General features: G+C 42.5%; 1 protein-coding gene across 1 annotated transcript in view; it reads left to right on the top strand.

The window, feature by feature from the left end:
* kcnh1a (potassium voltage-gated channel, subfamily H (eag-related), member 1a) overlaps window positions 1–22363 on the top strand; it is a 45613-nt gene extending 23250 nt beyond the window's left edge. Inside the window, exons 7-12 of the mRNA XM_056291640.1 lie at window positions 4668–4825; window positions 6578–6849; window positions 12528–12727; window positions 14403–14655; window positions 18184–18380; window positions 21512–22363. Coding sequence (XP_056147615.1) covers window positions 4668–4825; window positions 6578–6849; window positions 12528–12727; window positions 14403–14655; window positions 18184–18380; window positions 21512–22363 — 1932 coding nt within the window. The remainder of the gene's footprint in view (window positions 1–4667; window positions 4826–6577; window positions 6850–12527; window positions 12728–14402; window positions 14656–18183; window positions 18381–21511) is intronic.
* Window positions 22364–23191: the final 828 nt, after the last annotated feature.

The raw sequence follows: 23191 nt of genomic DNA, 5'->3' as shown, positions 1-23191 counted from the left end.
GTCCCCCCCAGTGTACCTTGAGACAGTTTATCATAGATCCAGCTCACAAAGTATACATTTATTGTATCCACACATGCACTGATTAAATGTAGGCTCTGGGCCCAGTTCTTGTCAGTTTTCATTACGTTTATGGGTGTATGTGTGTGTGTGTGTGCGCGCGTGTGTGTGTGTGTGTGTGTGGTTGGGTGATTGTAAGTCGGTGTGTGTTTTAGTGAGAGTGCATGTGTGTAAAATGCTGTGACAGCATTTAGAGGTCCAATGTGTCACTCGGAGGTAATACAGTGTACGTTAGCTCATGGGGGGGGGGGGCAGCACAGAAACAAGGCTCTTTGAAATGCTGTGGTCTGTGCTATGTGATGCTTAAAAGACTTGTTTGTGGGCAGCAAGCAGTAAGCTGTATTTGCAGGTACAGCGTTTTGGCCCATTCTAGTCTTTCAGTGTTTCAGCAGCAGCCTAAATGCTGACAAGTTCAGGAGACCGGGACGAAAGTGGCAATAGGTCAGAAGGAGACAGAAACAGTAGTGCTTGTGAAGTGACATTTCAGATTTACCACTGGGCCACACTGTTTGTTTTGTGTAAGTGTGAATATGTACCACGTCTTGATCTCCATAAAAATGTTCTTGTGTTTTGTTTTGGCTTCATATTCCATTCGTGGTATGCAGCTTGGAGATATTTTGTAAGAAAACAAAAAAGATTGTCAGGATATGTGCAGATGGGAACCCTGCAGGTGTGTCCTGTCATGTTTTAAGATGCAGTATACTGAAGATTGTCATTTTTGTTCAACTTACAGTACATATGGTGGTACTGGTAATCGTATAGGTGTTTGACCACTCCAAAGCCCAGAGAGACATTCACAATGACACAGATAAAACTAATGCCGTTAACAAACATGGTAGAACCTGGGTTTTAGGTACTGATGTTGTCGAATCTGTTGATTTTCTGCAGGCTTGCTCGACTCTATCTGCTTGTTGGTCCCTGTAGCTCCATCTAACAAGCTGCTACTCCCTGCTTTATCCTCCCAGAACTTGGCTGCTATGGGGAACACGTAAAACATTATGTGCCGTGTCACGAGATGAGTTCACACTGATTCAGCTTCACAGTTATTGTGTCATTTCATGTTGAAAAACAACCAATATATGAAGCCAGAATGAAATAAAAACATGTCTGTCTTTTTCTGAGGTTCTTTTATTTTTTGTTTGCACCAGCTGTATTCATGAGGTATGATTTGTCCTTTTTTCTTCTTCTTCTTCTTCTTCTTCTTCTTCTTCTTCTTCTTCTTCTTCTTCTTCTTTTCTTCATTTGACATGTTCACAGAACATTGATTTCCCATCTCTAAATCCATCACTTACTACTGATGAATTGTTTCTTGTCTCACTTGTGTTTTTTTTTTCTTTCTCATTCCTCTGTTCTGTTTGCATGGCCCCTTCCTCCTCTGCCTGTTTTCATGCATGGGACGTATTGGATGGGAAGAATTGGAACCACCGAGCTGTCACACAAGTAGGCTTCAGTTTGATCCAAATATGAATATATATATAAATATATATATATATCAGTATATTTTGATTCCAGCAGAATGTGTTGCCACCAGCCACTGTGCGTTTATAGCTTTGTTTTAATGTATCCGTGTTACAAAGGTGTACCATGTTTATAACACATTCATAACGCCAGAACAGTTGCTTCAAAAAAGTTTTTTTTTTCCAAAACGAAGAAAAAGAAAAAAGCCTCAGGACACATCCTTCAATACATAATAGATAATCATGATCTTATAAGCTTCCATAACGCGCATAAATTATTTGCGCTATTTGCACTCAAGTAGCAAAACGCTGGGTCAATTTTTTTGATTGGAAATTTTAAAATGAAAGCGATCTTGGCATTGACTGAGGTTGCGAGTGAGCGTTATGATGGGCATGGACGAGCTTTAGAGGAAGCGGTTTGTTTTGTTTTAGTTGCACCCCCACTTTGTTTTACCCACTATTCCACGTGCTTTCAAATGACTTCGTGAGAGAAAGTAATCTCGCTCCAATATTTATCAAAGAGGTTTACCATACCTTAATCAATATTCCAGCTTTGGGGGGCGTCCAGGTAGTGTAGCGGTCTATTCCATTGCCTGCCAGCATAGGGATCGCCGGTTCGAATCCCTGTGTTACCTCCGGCTTGGTCGGGCATCCCTATAGACACAATTGGTCATGTCTGTGGGTGGGAAGCCGGATGTGGGTATGTGTCCTGGTCGCTGCACTAGCGCCTCCTCTGGTCAGTCGGTGAACCTGCTCAGGGGGGGAACAGCGTGATCCTCCCACGTGCTACGTCCCCCTGGCGAAAAGAAGCGGCTGGTGACTCCACATGCATCGCAGGAGGCCTGTGGTAATCTGCAGCCCTCTCCGGAACGGCAGAGGAGGTGGAGCAGCGACCGGGACGGCTCGGAAGGATGGGGTAATTGGCCGGATACGATTGGGGAGAAAAGAGGGGGGGGATCGAAAAAAAAAGTAGAGTTGTAAAATAAGTGCAGCGGTTTACTCCCAAAATGCGCCTTTTACCACCTGAAAATGGTCAGTGGGCGTCTTTGTGGCCGAACCAGAGCATGCAGCCCCTCCCTCAAAAGAAAGAAAGAAAAAATACAAAAACTTTGCCAATACAACTTTATAGTGGATACTAATTTTCTATTCTCACATTTAATTGAATTGAGCTGAGACCTCGGGATTGTAAGCTGATTTCAGAAAAGCTGATGGGTCTGGCTTGGAGCAGGATGGGATCAAGTGACCCCAAGTGCTGAAGGTGGACTCTCATTACACACCGCAGCGCATTAGTAAGATCGATACCCCCCCCCCCCACTCACACAATACAGCACACCACACTAGGAATAAATCAGATAAATAAATAAATGGATCCCGTACACTCACCAACGCCGGAGCAGACTGTTGTGATTACTGTTGTCTCTCTGAATTTAGCGTGGCTGTTTCAGTACACACTGGAGCTGAGTAGACATTTAGCGGATGGTTACGTAACCCTTCAATATTATGAAATTGCGTTCCTGTGTGTGTGTGTGTGTGTGTGTGTGTGTGTGTGTGTGTGTGTGTGTGAGAGAGAGAGATTAGCATGTGAGGCATTTCTTCAACCGTCCAAATGCCCATGTTTTCTCTTCTTCCATGGCGTGCCTGTATTCAAGTGTTGAGGTCCTGGGTCCATAACACCGGAAATAAAGGATGATAATAGACCGTTCAATTCAATTATGCTTTATTGGCATCAACACAACTCTTAAAACTGTTATTGGTTCAACACAACTCTTCCGACTTGACTTGGAAACACGGATAGCTGTCTTATCAGGAATATACTGTACGAGCTCACGTGCAAAATTAGCTTTGAAATTTGTCTCTTTGTCATATAATTAATTACCTTTCTGATTAGCAGCTGTGTGATGAGACATTGACCAACCCCCCCCCCCCCCCCCCCGTTTTCCCCCAAATTTTTTACTTGGCCAAGTAGGCTTCCCACCCGCAGACACGGCCAGTTGTGTGTAGAGAAGCACGACCAATCTGGCGGTAACACAGAGAGAGATCAACCAACTTTCCCATCAAATGATGTCACTTCCTGTATCTGGGTTACAGACTGATCCATCTAAAATGTCACCATGACACAACGCCCACAGAGCCTACTGTCAATGGCATACTTCCATTATAATGCACATTAATGTAACGTTAAATACTGTGTCTCACAGTAATGTTGGGAAATGGCAAGTGTAATGAAGCTGAAATTGAAATCTCAAGGCTAACAGCTCAGTAAAAGCATCCTTTGTAGGGATGACTCAAAAATAGTAATAATTTTTAAATAGTTATTTAGATTACCCATCCATGTTATGATATATATATATATCTATATATACTACTATATGGTTTATTTGGAAAGTCTCTCATAATGCCTTGCAGGGTCACGGCCTTTTGGTTTCATGTTGGCTTAAATCCTACACCCTAATGTCTTTCAATGGGCTTTTCAACTGTCGCCTGATTAATCCTGATATTTGACTCAAAGTCCAGACCAAGAGCAGGCGAAGAGCTAATTTATTATATACTATAACCATACTTTCTGAGATGCAGACTTTTGGTTCGTTGCTAATTTGCGAAGATGATATAACATGAAGAGCCTGGTGCTTTGGGTAGGGAAAAGTTGAGATGGTTTTAGTTAAAAAGGGTAATTTAGGAATTTGAGTAATTTCATTTTAAAGTAAATATTGCCGTTGGAGTACTGTTACTTGGGAATTAGTTTAATACAAAAACAACAATACCAGTATCAGCAAATCAATTTAAAACGACTGGCTAAATAACGAAATTATGAAATTGATTCTTCAAATGAAGAAAGAGAAGATTTCCCTTTTTCCCTTTTTCTGATGTCTTTAAACTTCTTCATTTCGATGCTTTATGCTGAGGTATTGTGTGCACCTTTACTCAGTGGCACTGCAGGGAGTGATGTGTGGCGCACGACTCCAGGAGGGTCATCTGTTACTGGGACATGAACACGGCTATCGGTCTGAGGTTTCAAATATCCATTTAATTAAGAATAAGGAACAAAACGCCGTACAAGGGTCTACATGCACACTTTCTTTGTTGCCAAAAGGCCTCCTGTGCTGTTTCTGCCGCTTGTCTCTATACGTGTCTCCTCTTTTGTGCCTCTTTCAGGGGATTAGCAGTCTGTTCAGCTCGTTGAAGGTGGTCCGCCTGCTCCGTTTGGGTCGAGTTGCCCGCAAACTGGATCATTATATCGAGTATGGGGCAGCCGTCCTAGTCCTGCTAGTGTGTGTTTTTGGACTGGCTGCTCATTGGCTTGCCTGCATTTGGTATGTTTCATTCTAGAGTGATTTGTATATGTAGTGCACAGTATACTGCCTTGTTTTTTTTTTAATATATATATTTTTAAATGTGAAACGTAAGTGGGAGGGCTATTCAAGTGTTGGAACAGCTCATCCTTGTTGGCAGCATTGGGGTCGACCTTGCATCGTGCAATTATAAAGTGTAAATTATGAATGGTCACATAGAAGAGTGTTGCTTTGAGCTTTTAGCATTCTCTCCATCGCCCCCCTATCTGTGGTGGTATTTATATTTAGTGGTGTTGATATCAGGGGCCAAATGTATAAATTACGCGTACACGCAAAAACTGTACTTACGCCACTTCCCACGCAGGTTCACATATTTCCCACCATGCGTACCGTACACACAGTCTTGAGTCAGATGAGTGCGATGTTGTGAGTTGGCAAAAAAGGATAAGAAAAGTGTGAATTTGGGTGACATTTTATTTAGAGCTTTTTTTCTTTCACTACATTGTGTTAAGATGTCTCAGTTGATTTCAAACCCCCAAAACACGCTGTGCCAGAATTTGTTCCACCCCAAGGATCGGGTCCCCCAGCACAAACGGAGCAATATAGTGTAGGCTGTTAAGTGCCAGCAGGATTGCCGTGACTTGTACATTGGGGAAACCAAACAGATGCTGGCCAAGAGGATGACACAACACAGGAGAGCTAACGCGTCAGGCCAGGACTCCAGTCTACACCCATCTACAGGCCAGTGGCCACTCTTTCAAGGATGATGATGTGCACATCCTTGATAGGGAGGAACACTGGTTTGAACGGGGAGTCAAAGAGGCCATCTGTGTTAAGAGGGAACGACCATCCCTGAACCGAGAGGGGGCCTAAGGGTACATCTGTCACCATCTTACAATGCTGTGATTGCAACTATTCCCAAATCCTCAGTGAATAGTGCACATGGCCATTGTAACTCTAGTTAATGGTCATGGCAATTTGCATATGAAACCGATCACTGGCTTCACTCATTATGCCCCTGTATTGTTTATAAGGGTGGGGGGATACCTGCAGTCGGTTTAGACTGAAGCGGTCACTTAGATGAGCGATGAAACATTTCTCTCAATAAACATTTTGTCCGGAGGAGCTGTTTCAACTTTCTGTGATTTTCTAACTTGGATTATTGAGCATGCATAAATACATATACACAGAGTTTTATACATTTGGCCCCTGGTCTCAGTGCCTTGAAAGTATATTTCAAAGTAAGTATATTTAACAAGTGCAGACTAAGCAAATTCACATGGCACTTCAGTGGCTATGTGTGTAGTTCTTTCTGAAAGAAATAAGGGCTTCACAATGGGTCAACTTTTACATATTGTGTTAGTCATTACTCAATAAAGAACAGAGGGAAATCCTGAATGATTACTTTCAAGTGCTGTACTGCAAGTTTTACTCATCTAGAGTGATTACATTGCCATGATGATAAAAGAAAAACTTGAAAACAGGAAAAAAAACTATACCGTATAATGTACTGTACGTATTTGCTTGTGGTACTTGATGCTGAACACTTATTTGTCCAACTTACATATTCTCACGTTTACATCATGACAAATGTACAACTAAGAACAATTGAGAGATACACAAAGATGCTAACAATTTTACAATTTTTGATCAATTTTTACTCAACGTAAAACAGACACCGATCAATTTTAAAGCGGCTCCAAACAACAAAGTTGACTGAATTCATAATTAGAATTCATATTTGTTGACCTAGTTTTTCCTTTTACACACCAGGTACAGCATTGGCGATTACGAGGTGATTGACGAAGAGACCAATATCCCACGCATGGACAGCTGGCTATACATACTGGCTGAGACGGTAGGAACGCCATACCGCTTCAATGCCAGTGGTTCGGGAAAGTGGGAGGGTGGCCCGAACAAAGACTCTGTTTACATCACTTCCCTATACTTCACCATGACAAGCCTGACCAGCATTGGCTTTGGGAACATCGCCCCAACTACAGACGGAGAGAAGATCTTTGCCGTGGCCATGATGATGATTGGATGTGAGTGAGAGTTTCTCTTGTCTTTCATCCTATGCAAAAAATGCATGATACATGAGAAGTTCAACTGTTCCCCGTAAAGCCACAATCCATTATGACAGTTGTGCAAATAAATCATGCACACGGTTATAGGTATTCAGAAGACACGTCTCGATGTCATGATCTCAGCGTACTTTCTAACTCCAGTATAGCCTAATATATGGTGCTCAATTTTAATGGAGCTTAGTGCATGTTACCGTGCTAATTACTGCTGTCATTTTTTAACGAGCTTATTTGTCCTTTGTGACCTTCGGTTATTGACTTCCCTGTAGAAATTCATCAGTTTGCCTCTAGCCTGAATCATTTACTACAAAAAGAAAAGTAAAAAGCTTGAAGGCTTTTTATCATGCAAAGCAATGGGTATTGGATGCCGTATAGTCAATATGGAGGGAAGATCGCCAGTTCAAATCCCCGTGTTACCTCTGGCATGGTCGGGTGTCCCTACAGACACAATTGGTTATGTCTGCGGGTGGGAAGCCGGATGTGGGTATGTGTCCTGGTCGCTCCACTAGTGCCTCCTCTGGTCAGTTGGGGAGCCTGTTCAGGGGGAACTGGGGTGAATAGTGTGATCCTCCCACACGCTACGTCCCCCTGGTGAAACTCCTCACTGTCAGGTGAAAAGAAGCGGCTGGAAACTTCTCATGTATCGGAGGAAGCATGTGGTAGTCTGCAGCCCTCCCCGGATTGGTGGAGGGAGTGGAGCCGCGACCGGGATGGCTCAGAGAGCAGGGTGATGGGCCAGGTACAACTGGGGAGCAAAAGGGGGAAAAATCAAATTAAAAAAAAAAAGTATATACATAGAGAGAGAGAGAGAGGGAAGGCTACCCTTTGGCATCTATATGAGGAGCACACTATCAGGGTGCGATAACATCAACTTTCATGTCTGTATGAGATGCAGCAGATTAACCAGTACCTAAATTTAACCACAATCTAACCCTGAGCCTAACTTTAACCACTCCCTGATCGGTAGGTTATGTAACTGGTAATGAAAAATCAGGGTGGAAGTTTCACATTGGAGTCTATGGAACACCACCCCTATACAGAGGCAGAAGGGTACCTTCGGCGTCAGTATACGACACCATGTGATGAAAATGTGTAGGCTTAATCCCATTCAGGGTTGTAGGGTGCTGGAGCCTAACCCAGCAGACTTTGGGTGGATGTCTCGCCAGTCCATCGCAGGGCTCTCGCACACGCACACTCACATATGGGTAAAATGCATGTCTTTGGACTGTGAAGGGAAACACATAGACGATACGGGGAGAACATGCAAATTCAAACAGATGGCCTGGAATTAAACTCAGGACCCTCTTGCTTTGAGGTGACAGCGCTAACCACTAGGTTACTACGCCACGAACATAACACAATTTATAAGAAAGAGAAGGTTGTATAAATCCATGATGTCAGCCCCTTAGCCAGTTTCATTAAGAGTGTTGTCAACCTTTGGCAGTCAACCCTGATGTGGTTATCTGAGAGCTTTGTCAATTTTGTGTTGACAGAAGTTAATACCCGAGACTGCAGTTGGACATGTTGCTGAATACAATATAGCATTTTATTTTGTTGACGCATAATTCTCATGGGTTTCTACTGAATCTGTAATGCCTCTAAAAATAGCCAAATTAGGTGCCATCTGATGAGTTGCACGACAGAGCCTTAAGACATAATGTGAGGAGGGAGAGGAAAAGGGCCACGATGCAATAACGTGCAGTTCACGTTACTCTGGGAATTTCAAGGGTTTGATCGTTTCCCTGGCTTAATGGAGTGTAAGAAATCGAGTTTGTATTACACTAGAAGCCCATGGGTGGAATAAATCGGATAGCAGTTGTTGGTGTTATGGCAAAAACTCAAGATGCTGATTTTGCCAAGAAACCCTCTTCTTTCGGTGTTCACTGACAAAATCATCAAAAAATGTTCGAGAAAGAAGAAGAGCGCACATTTGCACGGCTTGTTCTTCTGTCCCCACCTAACTGTGGAGATTAAACATTTATAAGGCACCTCGGCTGCTTGTGCGGGTCACAATACGGTGTGCAGTGCACTGCCATTATGCGCGGCTTCATGCAGAGAGCAGCACCTCCGAGTAATAACTGACACCACCGGATCAATTTAGCTCAACACCGTCTGAAATCCTCCTGCAATCCCTTCTCACCTATGCAGTGGCTTTCTGAGCTACAACCTAAACCCCAGTGATGAGAGAATCATAGTCCCCCGGTGGTCTGGGTATTAGGTTTATGAGTAAAGTCTCAAGGGTACTAACAAACTCTGCTGCACTTATTTTGGTCGGACTTTTTTTAAAATTTAATTTTATTATGAGAGCCAAATTATCTTAAAGCCTAAATAGCTGGGGGAAAGAAAAAAAAGAATTAGAGACAACCTCGAGATGATTCGCTCAAAGCTGCTATCTATTTTAGTCCGTGGCTGTTCTCTATGAAATATGGATGCCCTGATACTGTTCTATTTTTACCATCAGCACTGGATCGGTGTTGGCAGCAGAAGATCACAGCGTGACGAGGGATTGGGGAAGTGGCGGGATGGGGGAGCGGGGGTCTATACATATGTCCTGTTGCTATAGCAACTGCTGGCCTGGGGCTTTAGTTTCTGACAACTGTCGTTTAACTACCTTCAAACAAGCCGGCTGTTAGGTGCAACACAACATCGTAAAAGTGCACGAGCAAAGGAAGACCAGTGCCAGGGATGATGTGAATTACTATTCCACTGGGACCGTGGAGTGTGGTTTGATGCACTTGCAGCGGCTTTCAGATGAGTGCTTGTGCAGCCCATCTGTGCATGAGTCTGAGGTAGTTATTATCCCAGCACACAATCAGCCTAAAAAAGGAAAATGATTGCCAAGTTATTCCTGAGGTTCAGCTGTTGAGACTTGTCCAGATTAACACTTCTGTAGCTTGGACTCTCGCAGATGTGCAGCACTGGCATCAAGTTAGGTATCCAGATGTGCTTATCCATCTTTAGGTGATATAGGGAAATGAAAATGCACAGCAAACCGTGCTCTCACTGCCATACTGCCATGCAGTGGTGATCAAAGGATTAAAGTTATCATTATCTCCTTCCTTGAGGGGTTTCTGGCACTTTTTAATTAGTATTATTCCCTGTGCAGTTTTCACTACTTGGATTATGTACAATAAAATAAATCAACAAAAGACCCACACGTACACGCGTGTGCACACACTCACACACACACACACACACACACACACACACACACACACACACACACACACACACACACACACACACACACACACACACACAAAGAGGTTAGTGTCATCATCTGAGGATAATTGAAATGTGGGGTTGGCATGTTTCCTCTCAGTCCCTCCTAGCAGGGCTAATTAGGACCTCATTGCCGAGAGAACACTACACACACAGAGCTGACATCTGATGTCTTTGATCCATCTGCACTCCAGCTGTTGCAACCGTCCCCAAAAAATGTCAAGGTTTAGCATCTCATTTTCAGGCAACCCGCTTGAAAATGAGACACTATACGTATACCCGGTCGTTCTTTATTCATATATACAAGATTTAATTCACGAAGGGCATCCGGGTAGTGTAGTGGTCTATTCCGTTGCCTACCAACACAGGGATTGCCAGTTTGAATCCCCGTGTTGCTTCCGGCTTGGTCAGGCGTCCCTACAGACACAATTGGCTGTGTCTGTGGGTTGGAAGCCGGATGTGGGTATGTGTCCTGGCTGCTGCTCTAGCGCCTCCTTTGGGCACTGTTCAGGGAGGAGGGGGGAACTGGGGGGAAGAGCGTGATCCTCCCACACGCTACATCCCCCTGGCGAAACTCCTCACTGTCAGGAGAAAAGAAGTGGAAGGTGACTCCACATGTATCGGAGGAGGCATGTAATAATAATAATAATAATAATAATAATAATCATCATCATCATCATCATTACATGTGGTAGTCTGCAGCCCTCCCCGGATCAGCAGAGGGGGTGGAGCAGAGACTGGGACAGCTTAGGAGAGTGGGGTAATTGGCTGCATACAATAGGGGAGAAAAAGGGGAGGGGGGAGGAACAGCTTCATGTTCCCAAGAATAGATTGCACTGGGTCTGACCAAGAAACAAGTTTGCTGTTTGTGACTGAATTGCTTGGGGTATGTTAACTACAGCTTTTATGGTATGTAAAAGTACTACTAGTTAATTTTACACTCTCTTACTGTCAGCTCTCTGCCATTTTGCTTCCTCAATCTCCCTCACAGCGATCACACATGATCCAAGGCCAAACAAGAAGTTATAGTCAGTCACATACATCATGCGATGCACCACATAATTATGCTAAAACATAAAATCGAACTGACGACTTTCTGAAAAAATTTTTTTTTAAACCGGCAGACATTTTGTTTTTGCACCTCTACAGCAATTGGAAGTCAAATGCTGCAGGAATTTTCATTTAGAAATGAAGAGAACTTTAATATTATAACAGTCTTACTTATATTGGATTATATAGGGCATTGTTCATTAGAGAATTTCGATTTTAGAGTAGCAAGGTGGTTGAGTGAGTGGAGGGGTTGTATTTCGACTGGTGGACTTCACTTTAAGCCTACTTGTTGGGAATCATCTGCTGTGTTGCAGAGTCCTGGAGAAAGACACTGAGTCACTACCAGCTCCAGGAGTACTGCCCTACAGGAATCAATACTGTATCTTGTTATTATCGATGTACTCGAGCCATAAGTGCGAGTGTGACCGGCTACACGAGGATATGCACGGGTACTCACGGCTCCGGCAGATTTTACATACAGTATGGGATCTTTGCTGCTAGGAACGGGGATTGGATTGCTTTATACACCAAGTGATTGGACACGAATTCAGCTGTTATGGGTAGAAATGCTTGGTGGAGTTAAGAGTTTCGGAGATGAATTATTTTTGGTAGAATACTCTTCACAACTGTAGAGCAAAATAAGTCTGCATGGTCGTGTGGACATGTCTGTATGAAGACAAGTGGGCCTCCTATTCCACCCTCACTTTCAAACAGCTGCGGTAACATTGTGATCGATTATGTCCTGTCTCAAATCTTTCTGTAGCAAACATTAGGTGGCACTATATCTTTATCATCAGGACAGAAACATACTATTTGACAATGCATTGCAGTGTTTCCCAATCCAGTCCTCAAGTCCCCCCTGTCCTGCACGTTTTTATTGTACCCCTGTTTACTACTTACTCAGCTAATCAGCACTTAATTATGTCAGATTTGGCACACCTGGAATAATTGAGTACTATTATATAATTGGTTGAATAAGTACCGGCAGGCCTATTTATGCAGGTTTACAATGAAAATCTGCATGGGTGCAAGTCCATGAATCCTGGGATGGCATCCAGCACTTTACCCATGCCCCCGTCCATAGGATTAGTGGTTGTGTCAGAAAAATTTTGCCAAATCATTACGCGGATTAACAAGACCATACCAGATTGGTCGAGGCCCAGGTAAATAATGACCGCCATTGGTGCTGTGCCCTCACAGGGTATTGATGGAAACTGTAAAATCCGCTATGGTGACCCCTGAGAAACAGGGAACAAGCTGAAAGAAGAAGACAATGAAATTCTGCAGGGGGCTTGAGGACTGGTTTAGGAAACCCTTACATAAAAAAAAAAATCTACTTTTTATTTTTTCCCCTCTCCTTCTTCCAGCTCTTCTTTACGCCACCATCTTTGGTAATGTGACGACCATCTTCCAGCAGATGTATGCCAATACCAATCGTTACCACGAGATGCTGAACAGCGTCCGAGACTTTCTTAAGCTCTACCAGGTGCCCAAGGGCTTGAGTGAAAGGGTTATGGACTACATTGCATCCACATGGTCCATGTCTCGGGGTATAGATACTGAAAAGGTATCACAAACTGTAAGCCGGACATTCATTCATTTGCATGCATCATTGTCCCGTCTGTGTTGGCTATCTTACATGGTTGCCGGTAGTTCCTTCAGCATGGTGGTCTTATCTACATATATTCCTGCTGTGTGTATTAAATTGAGATTGGAAAGATAACTTGTTCATTTGTTTCCATTGCCTCTAGGTCACAGTGTGTGTTAAATGTGCTTTCACCACTAGTCTGATTGAGATAATGGTTATAAGGGCAAGCCTGAGACCGATTTCACAAATTGGAAAAACAGCCATTGGCTAGGTATGCTGATCATATTCGACAGCAGTCAGCAGTTGGCAAAAATCATCTCATGCAAATAATGCAATGTGATCTGAATGGGTGAAATTCAAGCTGGCAAAGCGGCGCTCATGCTCAACTAATGATGCTCTAGCCAATATGCTCATATCACACACAGCCCTTCTTTTTTAAATCTACCGTTCTGATATATCAACGTTAACAAATTTGTTTCAAGTAATACTGTTCGGGGTTTTTTTTTTGGCCTCCTCAGGGTAGGTCTATAAAAAAAAACAGCTTGCTTATTATTTTGTCCTCCTTACTCTGTGTATTAATGTCTCTGTACACATCTGGCATTGGGCCATGCCACAGGCCCCAAAAATGGCACCGTTTCCCTTTCTGCCTGACATTCATCATCAAAGAGACTTGCTTCAGAGGTGGTGCCCCATGGACGACGTTTACTCCAACCGCATGCTGCCACACCCGTAAAAACAACTTGTCTGCATGTAGCTGGCGGACTTTGAACCGGTCCCCAGCGTGAACGACCTTAATGCACCCACAATAAACATCCACCCACAATAAACATCCACCCTGAAACGGACTTCATACATTCAACTCCTTTAATGACAGTTTATGAATGTCTTCTGCGGCTGGAAACAGACAACAAAATTACTCATGTCTGAAGTCTCTGATCGTTAATGGTCATCAGAGGAAGACCGGGGAGCTTCACCGGCACTGAACCGGAAGCCGACTGTGTGGGATATGAATATTTGTTTGAGCCTTTAAACTCGAGGGGCTTGTTTCACGGTAGAGCTCATTTTCCTGCACCGTTTAACAAGGCCATATTACCAGAAAAGTTATCAGAGTTAGAGAAAATAGCAGAAGGTGAGAAGTGCATCAGTTGTAGAGTGGAAGTAGGTAGGAAGTACAACTTCATCTTCCCTGGTTTATAAAATAAAAAGACAAAACATTGTTCTACCTCCATGATACAAAAGCATGGTTTAAATTATAGCTTTTAAAAAGAATATGGTCTCATGAGCAAGGCTCATTTGGCATAAGTATATCTTTATTTGCACATGCACTGATTGTTCATACATTTTGGGAGACATTGTTAGCATTGCTCTCATATACATATCAAAACCTAAAACATTAAGTATCAGGACTGGTTTGTTAGTTTTAGTGATTCAAAGTACTACTTGTACAGCGATATTTGGGAATGCTAGAGCACAACAACAACAATGCACTAAAAGGACCCAGGTCCCCAATTTGTAAAACCAACCTGAACGAAGCAGATTATCTCCTCGGCTGACATATACAAGCTGTGTAAAGACTGACCACTAAGCTTGACATGTGATTTTTCCTTTCTCACCTCTTTCCCTTTACACCCCCATCCTCGACTCGTTTTTCTAGGTGTTACAGATATGCCCTAAGGATATGAGAGCAGATATTTGTGTTCATCTCAACCGGAAGGTTTTCAAAGAGCACCCTGCCTTCCGTCTAGCCAGCGATGGGTGCCTCAGAGCCCTGGCCATGGAGTTTCAAACGATCCACTGTGCCCCCGGCGACCTAATCTACCACGCTGGCGAGAGTGTGGACAGCCTTTGTTTTGTGGTGTCGGGATCATTGGAGGTTATTCAGGATGATGAGGTGGTGGCCATTTTGGGTGAGTCCAGTCACTTTTATTACATGGTGTCAAGAGGTGGACTCGGAGGTATTACAATGCTACAACCCAAAACTTCCGGCTATTTAACGTTAAAAAAACAACTGAGGGGGCATCCGGGTAGCGTAGCGGCCTATTCCCCGCCTACCAACATGGGGATCGCCGGTTCAAATCCCCGTGTTACCCCCGGCTTGGTCAGGCGTCCTTACAGACACAATTTGCCGTGTCTGCGGGTGGGAAGGCGGATGTGGGTGGGTGTCCTGATCGCTGCACTAGCGCCTCCTGTGGTTGGTTGAGGTGCCTGTTCAGGGGGGAGGGGTAACTGGGGGGAATAGTGTGATCCTCCCACGCGGTACATCCCTTGGTTAAACTCCTCACTGTCAGGTGAAAATAAGCGGCTGGTGACTCCACATGTATCGGAGGAAGCATGTGGTAGTCTGCAGCCCTCCCCAGATTAGCGGAGGGGGTGGAACAATGACCGGGACAGCTCGGAAGAGTGGGGCAATTGGCCAGATATAGTATCTATCCATCCATTATCCAAACTGCTTAGCCTGCTCTCAGGGTCGCGGGGATGCTGGAACCTATCCTAGCAGTCATTGGGCGGCTCGGAAGAGTGAGGTAATTGGCCAAGTACAATTGGGGGGGGGGGCAACGGAGTTTCAGCAAGAATGTGAACGGCTGAAGGGAATGGTGTCTTGTTGCTCCCGGGGCTTCATCCTTTATTTTCAAAGCTGTCTGACCCTAAGGAGTTTGCCACACTGGTCAAATAGCAATTTTGTTACTCCGTTTGCTGAGCTTACTCCATGACCCTGAACTAAGATTAAAGTTTAATGATCCTTGAGTTTAATTATCATTGAGGGGAAATTGGGTCCTTCTAGCTGCAAGGAATGATATTTAAATAAGTATGCAACACACAGAACTGTTGGATCATATTAAAAAGATAACAGAACGATACTACATAATGAAGCTAAAGTACGGTATGCCTCCCTCATATATATGTATATATATATGTATATATATGTATATATATGTGTATATATATGTGTGTGTGTGTATACATATATATAATTGGCTTGAAAGAATTCTCAATTTAAAATTTCAAATACTGACTGATTTACCAGGTAATAACAGACCTATTCAAAATATTTGAGCAATGCATTACTCGTTTCCTCAGTTCCTAAAACATATCTGTTCACTATGTGAAATAGACAATTTCAGTATACTCAAGTATTAAGTATGTTGAAATTAAGTGATTAATTACTTGTTTACTTAAAAAAAGTCTTCAAAGCTTCCCATCCCCGCAACTTTCAAAGGACCTGCCCCAGATCTAGTCAGGTCTTGTTTTTTTGAGTGAAAATGGATCAGCTGTGGTTTAAATGGCATGGGCCTTGGGTCCGTGTAACCCGCAATTGAGAGCTAATGATACCAAATGTATCCCCTACAATACAAGTTGCTTCTCTTTTGTAAAATGTATACATACATAGAATTAGTACAATTTGTCCTTTATCATGAGAAAAGCTAATATAACTTCTATGCATATTGGAATGTATGTACATGCACACATAGGGCTACGCTATCTTTGTAACTTCGTCACGCAAATTTTTGAAAGGCCTGGCTGTTAACTGGATTTCATTAGCCAAATGATTTCATTCAGTGAGCAATGGCATGATGAGTGGCACAGCACAGGCTGCTGTGCATCAATAACCTGCTATCACTTCCTCTTTGAAACAATCAATATCCTGTAGGGCTGACACTGCTGTCTTGGAGGGGGCTCACTGCAGTGGTGTCCCCAGTAATGAAGCAGTTACTGCCATGAGTCAGATTGTAATTATCCTAATGGCACTGTAGAAGTGCAACAAATATACAAATACAAATATAAGTTCAAGTGTTCACAAGATGGAGATTTCCATTTGTAAAGAAACTTTCTTTGGGTCTTTACATGACACTGAAATTCTATATACCCATCTGCAGACACCCCACACTAATCCAAAGGGCCAAGTTTTCCCCTACATGTGTGATTTGTCACTCAAATACAATAAAATGTCTACAATAAGACATTTCTGGCTGACAGCTGACACGTACGTGGTCAAAATCCAAGAATGGTTCTTTGGTTTTATGAAAGCAACTCATGGTTACGGATGTGGCTGTATCCCAGTTCAGTCTACTCATGTTACTTTTTCCATTATCTGTTGCCTTCCTGTTTTATTTTGAAGCACTCATCTGTCTTGTCGTTTCAGTTCCTGAATCTGCTTTTGCCACCAGTCAAAATCGTGTCTTCCACATACCTGTTCCCTGTCCCCTGATTAGCTTTCCAGCATTTACACTCCCCTGGTTTCCCTCTGACCCTGACAGATTGTCTAGTTTTTTAGGGGTTTTCCTTGTGAACTTTTGCCTGACCTGCTCATGTTTGACTCTGCTGCCTGATCTTAGGACTCCGTGTTTGCTGCCTGCCCTTGTCTGCTCTGTGGACTGTTTTTGGACCAACTTCCCAGTAACCTGAACTGTATCTGACCCTGTTTATCTGCCTGCCCTGTTCCTTGTGTGTTTGGTCTCCAGTCATACTGGTTTCCTGGTGTCCTGACCTCTGCTTGCCTTTGTTCATTAAACCGTTACCATATCATCCTGTCTGTGAGTCCTGCGTTTGGGTACTTCCTGAGTTCGTAACACTCATTTAGAATGTAGTTAAATTATGCATGATGAGGCATGCGGGTGGCGTAGTGGTCTATTCCGTTGCCTGCCAACATGGGGATTGCTGGTTTGAATCTCTGTGTTACCTCCGGCTTGGTTGGGCGTTCCTACAGACACAATTGGCCGTGTCTGCGGGTGGGAAGCCGGATGTGGGTATGTGTCCTGGTCGCTGCACTAGCGCTTCCTCTGGTTGGTCAGGGCACCTGTTTGGGGGAACTGTGGGAATAGTGTGATCTTTCCATGCGCTACATCCCCCCTGGCGAAACTCCTCACTGTCGGGTGAAAAGAAGCAGCTGGCGACTCCACGTGCATTGGAGGAGGTATGTGGTAGTCTGCAACCCTCCCCGGCTCAGCAGAGGGGTTGGAGCAGCGACCGGCATGGCTCGGAAGAGTTGGGTAATTGGCCAAGTACAATTGGGGAGAAAAAGGGGGGGAGGGGGAATGATGCATGATAATAGCTAATTATTATTTGAACTAATCTGAGCTTTTTTTAGTTATGGGGCCCTAAATGGCTGCTTATGTCATGGCTGTGGAAGCTGTCTGTAATAGCGAGCTGCACAATTTGCTCCGGGGTTGTAATAAATTCTTCTCTCATTTGAATTTCTCTTGTACAATGACTCCAGGTGGGGATGATAATGGCTTACAGTACAGCTGAAAACATGCAGAGCATGACAGTGTGTCAGCGTAGATAATTCAATTCATTATTTACATAGCTAGCATAGCAGTTTCAAACAGTCCATTTTATAATAGGACTGATAACTTTATTTCTTTCAACAGGACGAATATTGGCTTCTTGGGTGTAAATGTTACTTATGGTGTGTTTTTTTTTCTTCCCTCTTCCAGGTAAGGGAGATGTTTTTGGGGATGTTTTTTGGAAGGAGGTGACTCTTGCGCAAGCCTGTGCCAATGTTCGAGCATTAACCTACTGTGACCTCCATGTCATCAAACGGGACGCTCTGCAAAAGGTGCTGGAGTTCTACACGGCATTCTCCAACCACTTCTCGAGAAATCTGCTGCTAACTTACAACCTTCGGAAGAGGGTGAGTGTGGCTCTTAATGCAAACATTATGAAGTCAATACAAGCTGTCAGAAGGCGGGCATTGAGATATGGTCTTCATTTGTCAATGAGGGGGCAATTAAACAAGTCCTTTACTGCCCAAGCCTTAGATTGCAGTCAACATGCTTCAGGGTGCAGCTGCATCATTTTCATGATGGTTTATTTATTGCTAATTAGGAAAAAAATATAAAGCCTTATAAACACACTATTAGCAAGGCATCATCCAATTTTTCTTTTTCAGGTGAACCCAATTTGTAAGGCAAGAAAAAAAAACTTTTCAAAAGGATAAGATATTCAAGATAGAAATGTAAAAGTAAGTGAAGATGTTCAGGCAACACAGAGATAAGACAGAGAAAGATATATCAACACCTAAACCTAAAACTAAAATGACCCTTAACCAGATGTACATTTCCAGGGTAGTAATATTATTTCAGTTCAAATTAGAGATGACTTAGCCTGCTTAACTGATTTAACAACCGTTGCAGAGAAAAGATTGGAAGCTTAAAAACAGCCCTTCTATTCTGCATGTTGAATTACCGTTCCTTCTTAATTTTTTTGACTTCTCTAAACTTATTTTGCACATCCCCTTTCCTTCCACACATTTTGCCCTCCAGCAGCTTAATTTCCTTTTTTTTCTCTATTAGTAAGTGTGTTTAAATAATAATAATAATAAAAAGGAATCCAGCAGCATTTTTTCTTTTAGAATAGTCTTAATTCAAGAAACATGGTTATAAAAATGCTCAAAGTTGGAAGAAAGCATAGGAAAGAAGGTCACCGTGGGATTCAGCTCAATTCAAGATGGTCTCAAGCGCCCACATATGCCTAATGAGCACTTAAGCTGCATACTTAATCTTGTGGATTTGGTTTAATTAACTGTCAAGTTGTTCAGGGTTACCAGTTTCAAAAGTAGCCGTAAATGCTGGTTTGCTAGTTTTGCTTAACAATATACCTCACATACGATGCATACACCTGCTTTACTGCAAACAAAAACACAGAGTGCCACTGAGTGATGCCCATACACTTAAATCTCTCTCGCATCCTCTATTCAGAAATAAACAGCCATGATGGGGAACTGCATGATTGCTGATTGTAGTTGCTGGTCTTTCCCTCATTTACTTAGGAAGCCGCTCTTCACATTAGGGCGCATGAGATCAAATTGCCTGAATACGAAGAGGCAATCTCATCTGCCACATTGAACTGACCATTCACTAGGGCTCATTGTACTCTAGATTTACACAGCTGGAAAATCCTGCAATTGATTGAATGAAAAGCACGGGGGTGGGATGCAGTTGGCTTCTGCACGTAAGAAGTTTGTACAGGGAAAGAAAAGCTAATTAAGTTATCCATACAGTTCTTGTGAATTTATAGATTAAACCTAATTAAGTTATCCAATGCAAAGACAGGTTTTTTTTTTCATTGTCTGTGAAAGAACCATATGATGAACATCGAATGAAACCGAAGTTATGGCCCTCACCCCTGTTTTGCAGCAGTTTAAGGCACCCCAATTGTATTTCAAGAAAACTTGATAGAACCAGAGCTGGGAACTAGGGGTTGACTTATTAAGATGCTCTTAAATGTCATCTTCAACTTGGCCTTGAGATCATTTTTCAAATCTGGAATACACTTGATACTGTGATCAAGAGATGAAGCGATTGCGTAAAGCTGCACAAGCACCCACCCTCTCTCAACTGTGACTGCCCCAGAAATTTCACTGCACAGCAAACAAGCCTCAGCTCCTGGCACAGTAAACACCTTAAACTAATTGACAAAGTTTGCAGAAGCACAATAACGTAATTTCAGCTCTTACTGCAATCTTGAGAATAATTCGGTTAAATTGTTTCAGTGTGCAGAAGAAAAATAAAATGTGCCACCAGTATTGTCCCTTTCATGTGGTCCAGCATAGCCCAGTAATTGACTGAACTATATTTTTGTTTCACTCGTGTAGCTTTGCTACAGATAAATGAATGCTCAACTGTAAACACACCAAGGCTGGATGTAAAACAATGGAACTGTCAGGATCAACAACCTTTTTTTAAAATATTCATCAAAAAAGCTTACTTTTTAGTACAGGTCTGTGTTCAATAGTCCAAACAAGCCAATTAATATATATTCCATGTCTTAATTGCATGGCAAAAAACCCCCCAAAACAAATTATGCAAAGTAGCACAGTAACATCAAGGTCTTTTTCTTACTCACTGTGAGGGGGAAACCATACATCTAGTATGCACACAGTACATACTAGATGTTCTTCCGATAGCAGAGAAAAGTCCAGCCAATATTTTTGAACGAAAGCCAATACCTTTTGTTGTCTGGATGGGAAATCTGGGCCTTCTCAAGAGACAATGAACAGAGTTTTAATAAACACTAAATGCTGAAGCACTCCAGGGGGATCTTCTTAGGATTAAGGCTTTTTTTGTTCCATACTGAAAACATTATCATAAAACGCTTAGCAGAGTTGAATTCTCAAAACCTTTTGTGAGCCACAAGATCAGTTCTCCATGTTTTCTTTTTGGGTTTTTTTTTGTACAGTTCCAAATGACACGAGTTCATGTCTTACTTCTGTGCACAAGTATGGACTGGACAAGCCAGAGATAGCCATAAGAATACACTATACCATGTATAGTAAATGTTCCTTCATTTATTATTTACCTTTCATCAATAAAAAGGTAGGAGACAATGAAAAGCAATATACATTGGCTAAAAAAATAAAAAATGAAAGAAGTGACATTCACAGTTTGGTTTTGCCACCTTAAAGGATCCTTTGCAACTGAGCATTATATCCCTTTGAATAGGAATTATGTATTTTTTTCACTGAGGCCAAAGGCATGATGTGAACTTTCCTCTGTACCATGGGAATTTCATTGTTAAGGTGACATTTAAAGAGCACGCATTTAAAAAAAAAAGCATCTTAGACAATTATCTTCTCAGACACAATTGATGAATGTGACGGCTGCAACCAAGTAACTGGAAATGAATTTGATAATTTTCTTTGCTCTAATTACCTTGTTTTTCCTGTTCTGTATCATTTATGGTAAAACACGGATTTTTTTTAATGAGCAAAAAACCTGCCGTATAGTTGTAGTTATGCTCATTAGAGCTTTTGTTTTGTTTTAGATTGTCTTTCGGAAGATCAGTGATGTGAAGAGAGAGGAAGAAGAGCGCCTCAGACATAAAAATGAAGCACCCCTGAATCTTCCACCAGATCACCCAGTGCGAAGACTCTTTCAACGCTTTAGACAGCAGAAAGAAGCTCGCCTGGGAACTGACAAACCTGACCCAGATGAAAATGACATTGAGAAAGGTTTTGTTTATGCTGAACCCCCTTCCACCAAAACAGCCATTGCCACCACCAGCATCGTCACTGTAACAGAAAGCCCAGCAACACCCTCATCTTCAACACCTCCCAGTTCGACTCCTTCAGACAAAGCTAAGCTCCAGGCGCCGTCTCCCATTGCCTTCATAGGATGTCGGCAAACTGAGTCTTCCAAAGTCAAAGGCTGGGGCCGCTTCAAAGACTCCATGACCAAAGCTGATAACTGGAACAAAGTGTCTAAGGCAGAATCCATGGAGACCTTGCCTGAACGGACCAAAGTCCACGAATCGCAGATGTCTCTGAAGAAGACAGACTCCTGTGATAGTGGTATCACCAAAAGCGACCTGCTACTGGACAAAGTAGGTGATTTCCGCACAACCCCCCAGGACCGCAGTCCCATCCAACCAGAGGCCAGGCATGCCTTCTACCCAATCCCGGAGCAAACACTTCAGGCTTCGCTTCAGGAGCTAAAGCTGGAACTGAAGGATGACCTCAAAAACCTGAATGCTCGAATGTCTGACCTGGAGACACAACTGACAGAAGCACTTAAGCTCCTTAAAGCTAGGAAAGCCACTGATGGCTCTCCCAAGCATCTCTTTGACATCTCTAGACCCACCTCACCAGAGTTGGACAAGGATGATATCTTCTCTTAAAGGTTGACAGGAGCCTTTGAGTTATCTAGAATAACAGCATTGTGAGCATCCAGTTTACTTGGATAATGTGCCCAATTTAGGAAACCACAAGTAAACCATTTGGACAATGGTAAATTAGAGAGAACCCTGATAGTCAAAGACTCCTACCTTTAATGATTTACAAGGGAACTGTTATGCTGAGAAGTGAACATATTGAGCTGTTGTGGCCTATGGTTTTAGCACTGAACACTCATTTACATTTAAATGCAACACAAACACTGACAGCTTTACAATGTCTGTATATATTAATTTATTTTTCTGTAACCCTATGATGGAAAAATATCTTGATCAGTATATAAATTAATCTCAAGTCCAATCACCAGCTCCTTTTATCAGTGTGTCTGAACTAAGGCACACGTTAATGTAATGTATGACTATTTTAGTTTGTATTGGAAAGCTCCAGAGACAGCATGATGTATTGGTTTGCTACTGAAACTTTGTATAGAACTATTTGCATGACACAAAATTGTCTCATCAAGAAGATGATTCACATTTAAGGCATCAGTATCATGGGCAAACTAATTTGCATTATTTTACCTTGGCAGTGAAAAGAAACATGACCGTGTAAATTTCCAGATCTATTGGTATATTTTTCTGGAATTTCAAGTCGTTTTTATTTAATGTTAATAAAGAAGTAGGTCAGTTTACTATTGATGGTGGATACAGTTATCAGAAAGCAGGGCTAAATGTGCTTAATGAACATTGAATCGGTTGCTTTACTTATGGATGTTGCAGCAGGGAGCAAGTTTGCCACTTTCTTGTTTTCAATCCGAATCATGTTTATTGGCC

The sequence above is a fragment of the Lampris incognitus genome, chromosome 13 (assembly GCF_029633865.1).
Source record: "Lampris incognitus isolate fLamInc1 chromosome 13, fLamInc1.hap2, whole genome shotgun sequence".
NCBI lineage: Eukaryota > Metazoa > Chordata > Actinopteri > Lampriformes > Lampridae > Lampris > Lampris incognitus.
Note: the sequence above shows the minus strand (reverse complement) of the source record. Positions and strands in the feature narration are given on the sequence as shown.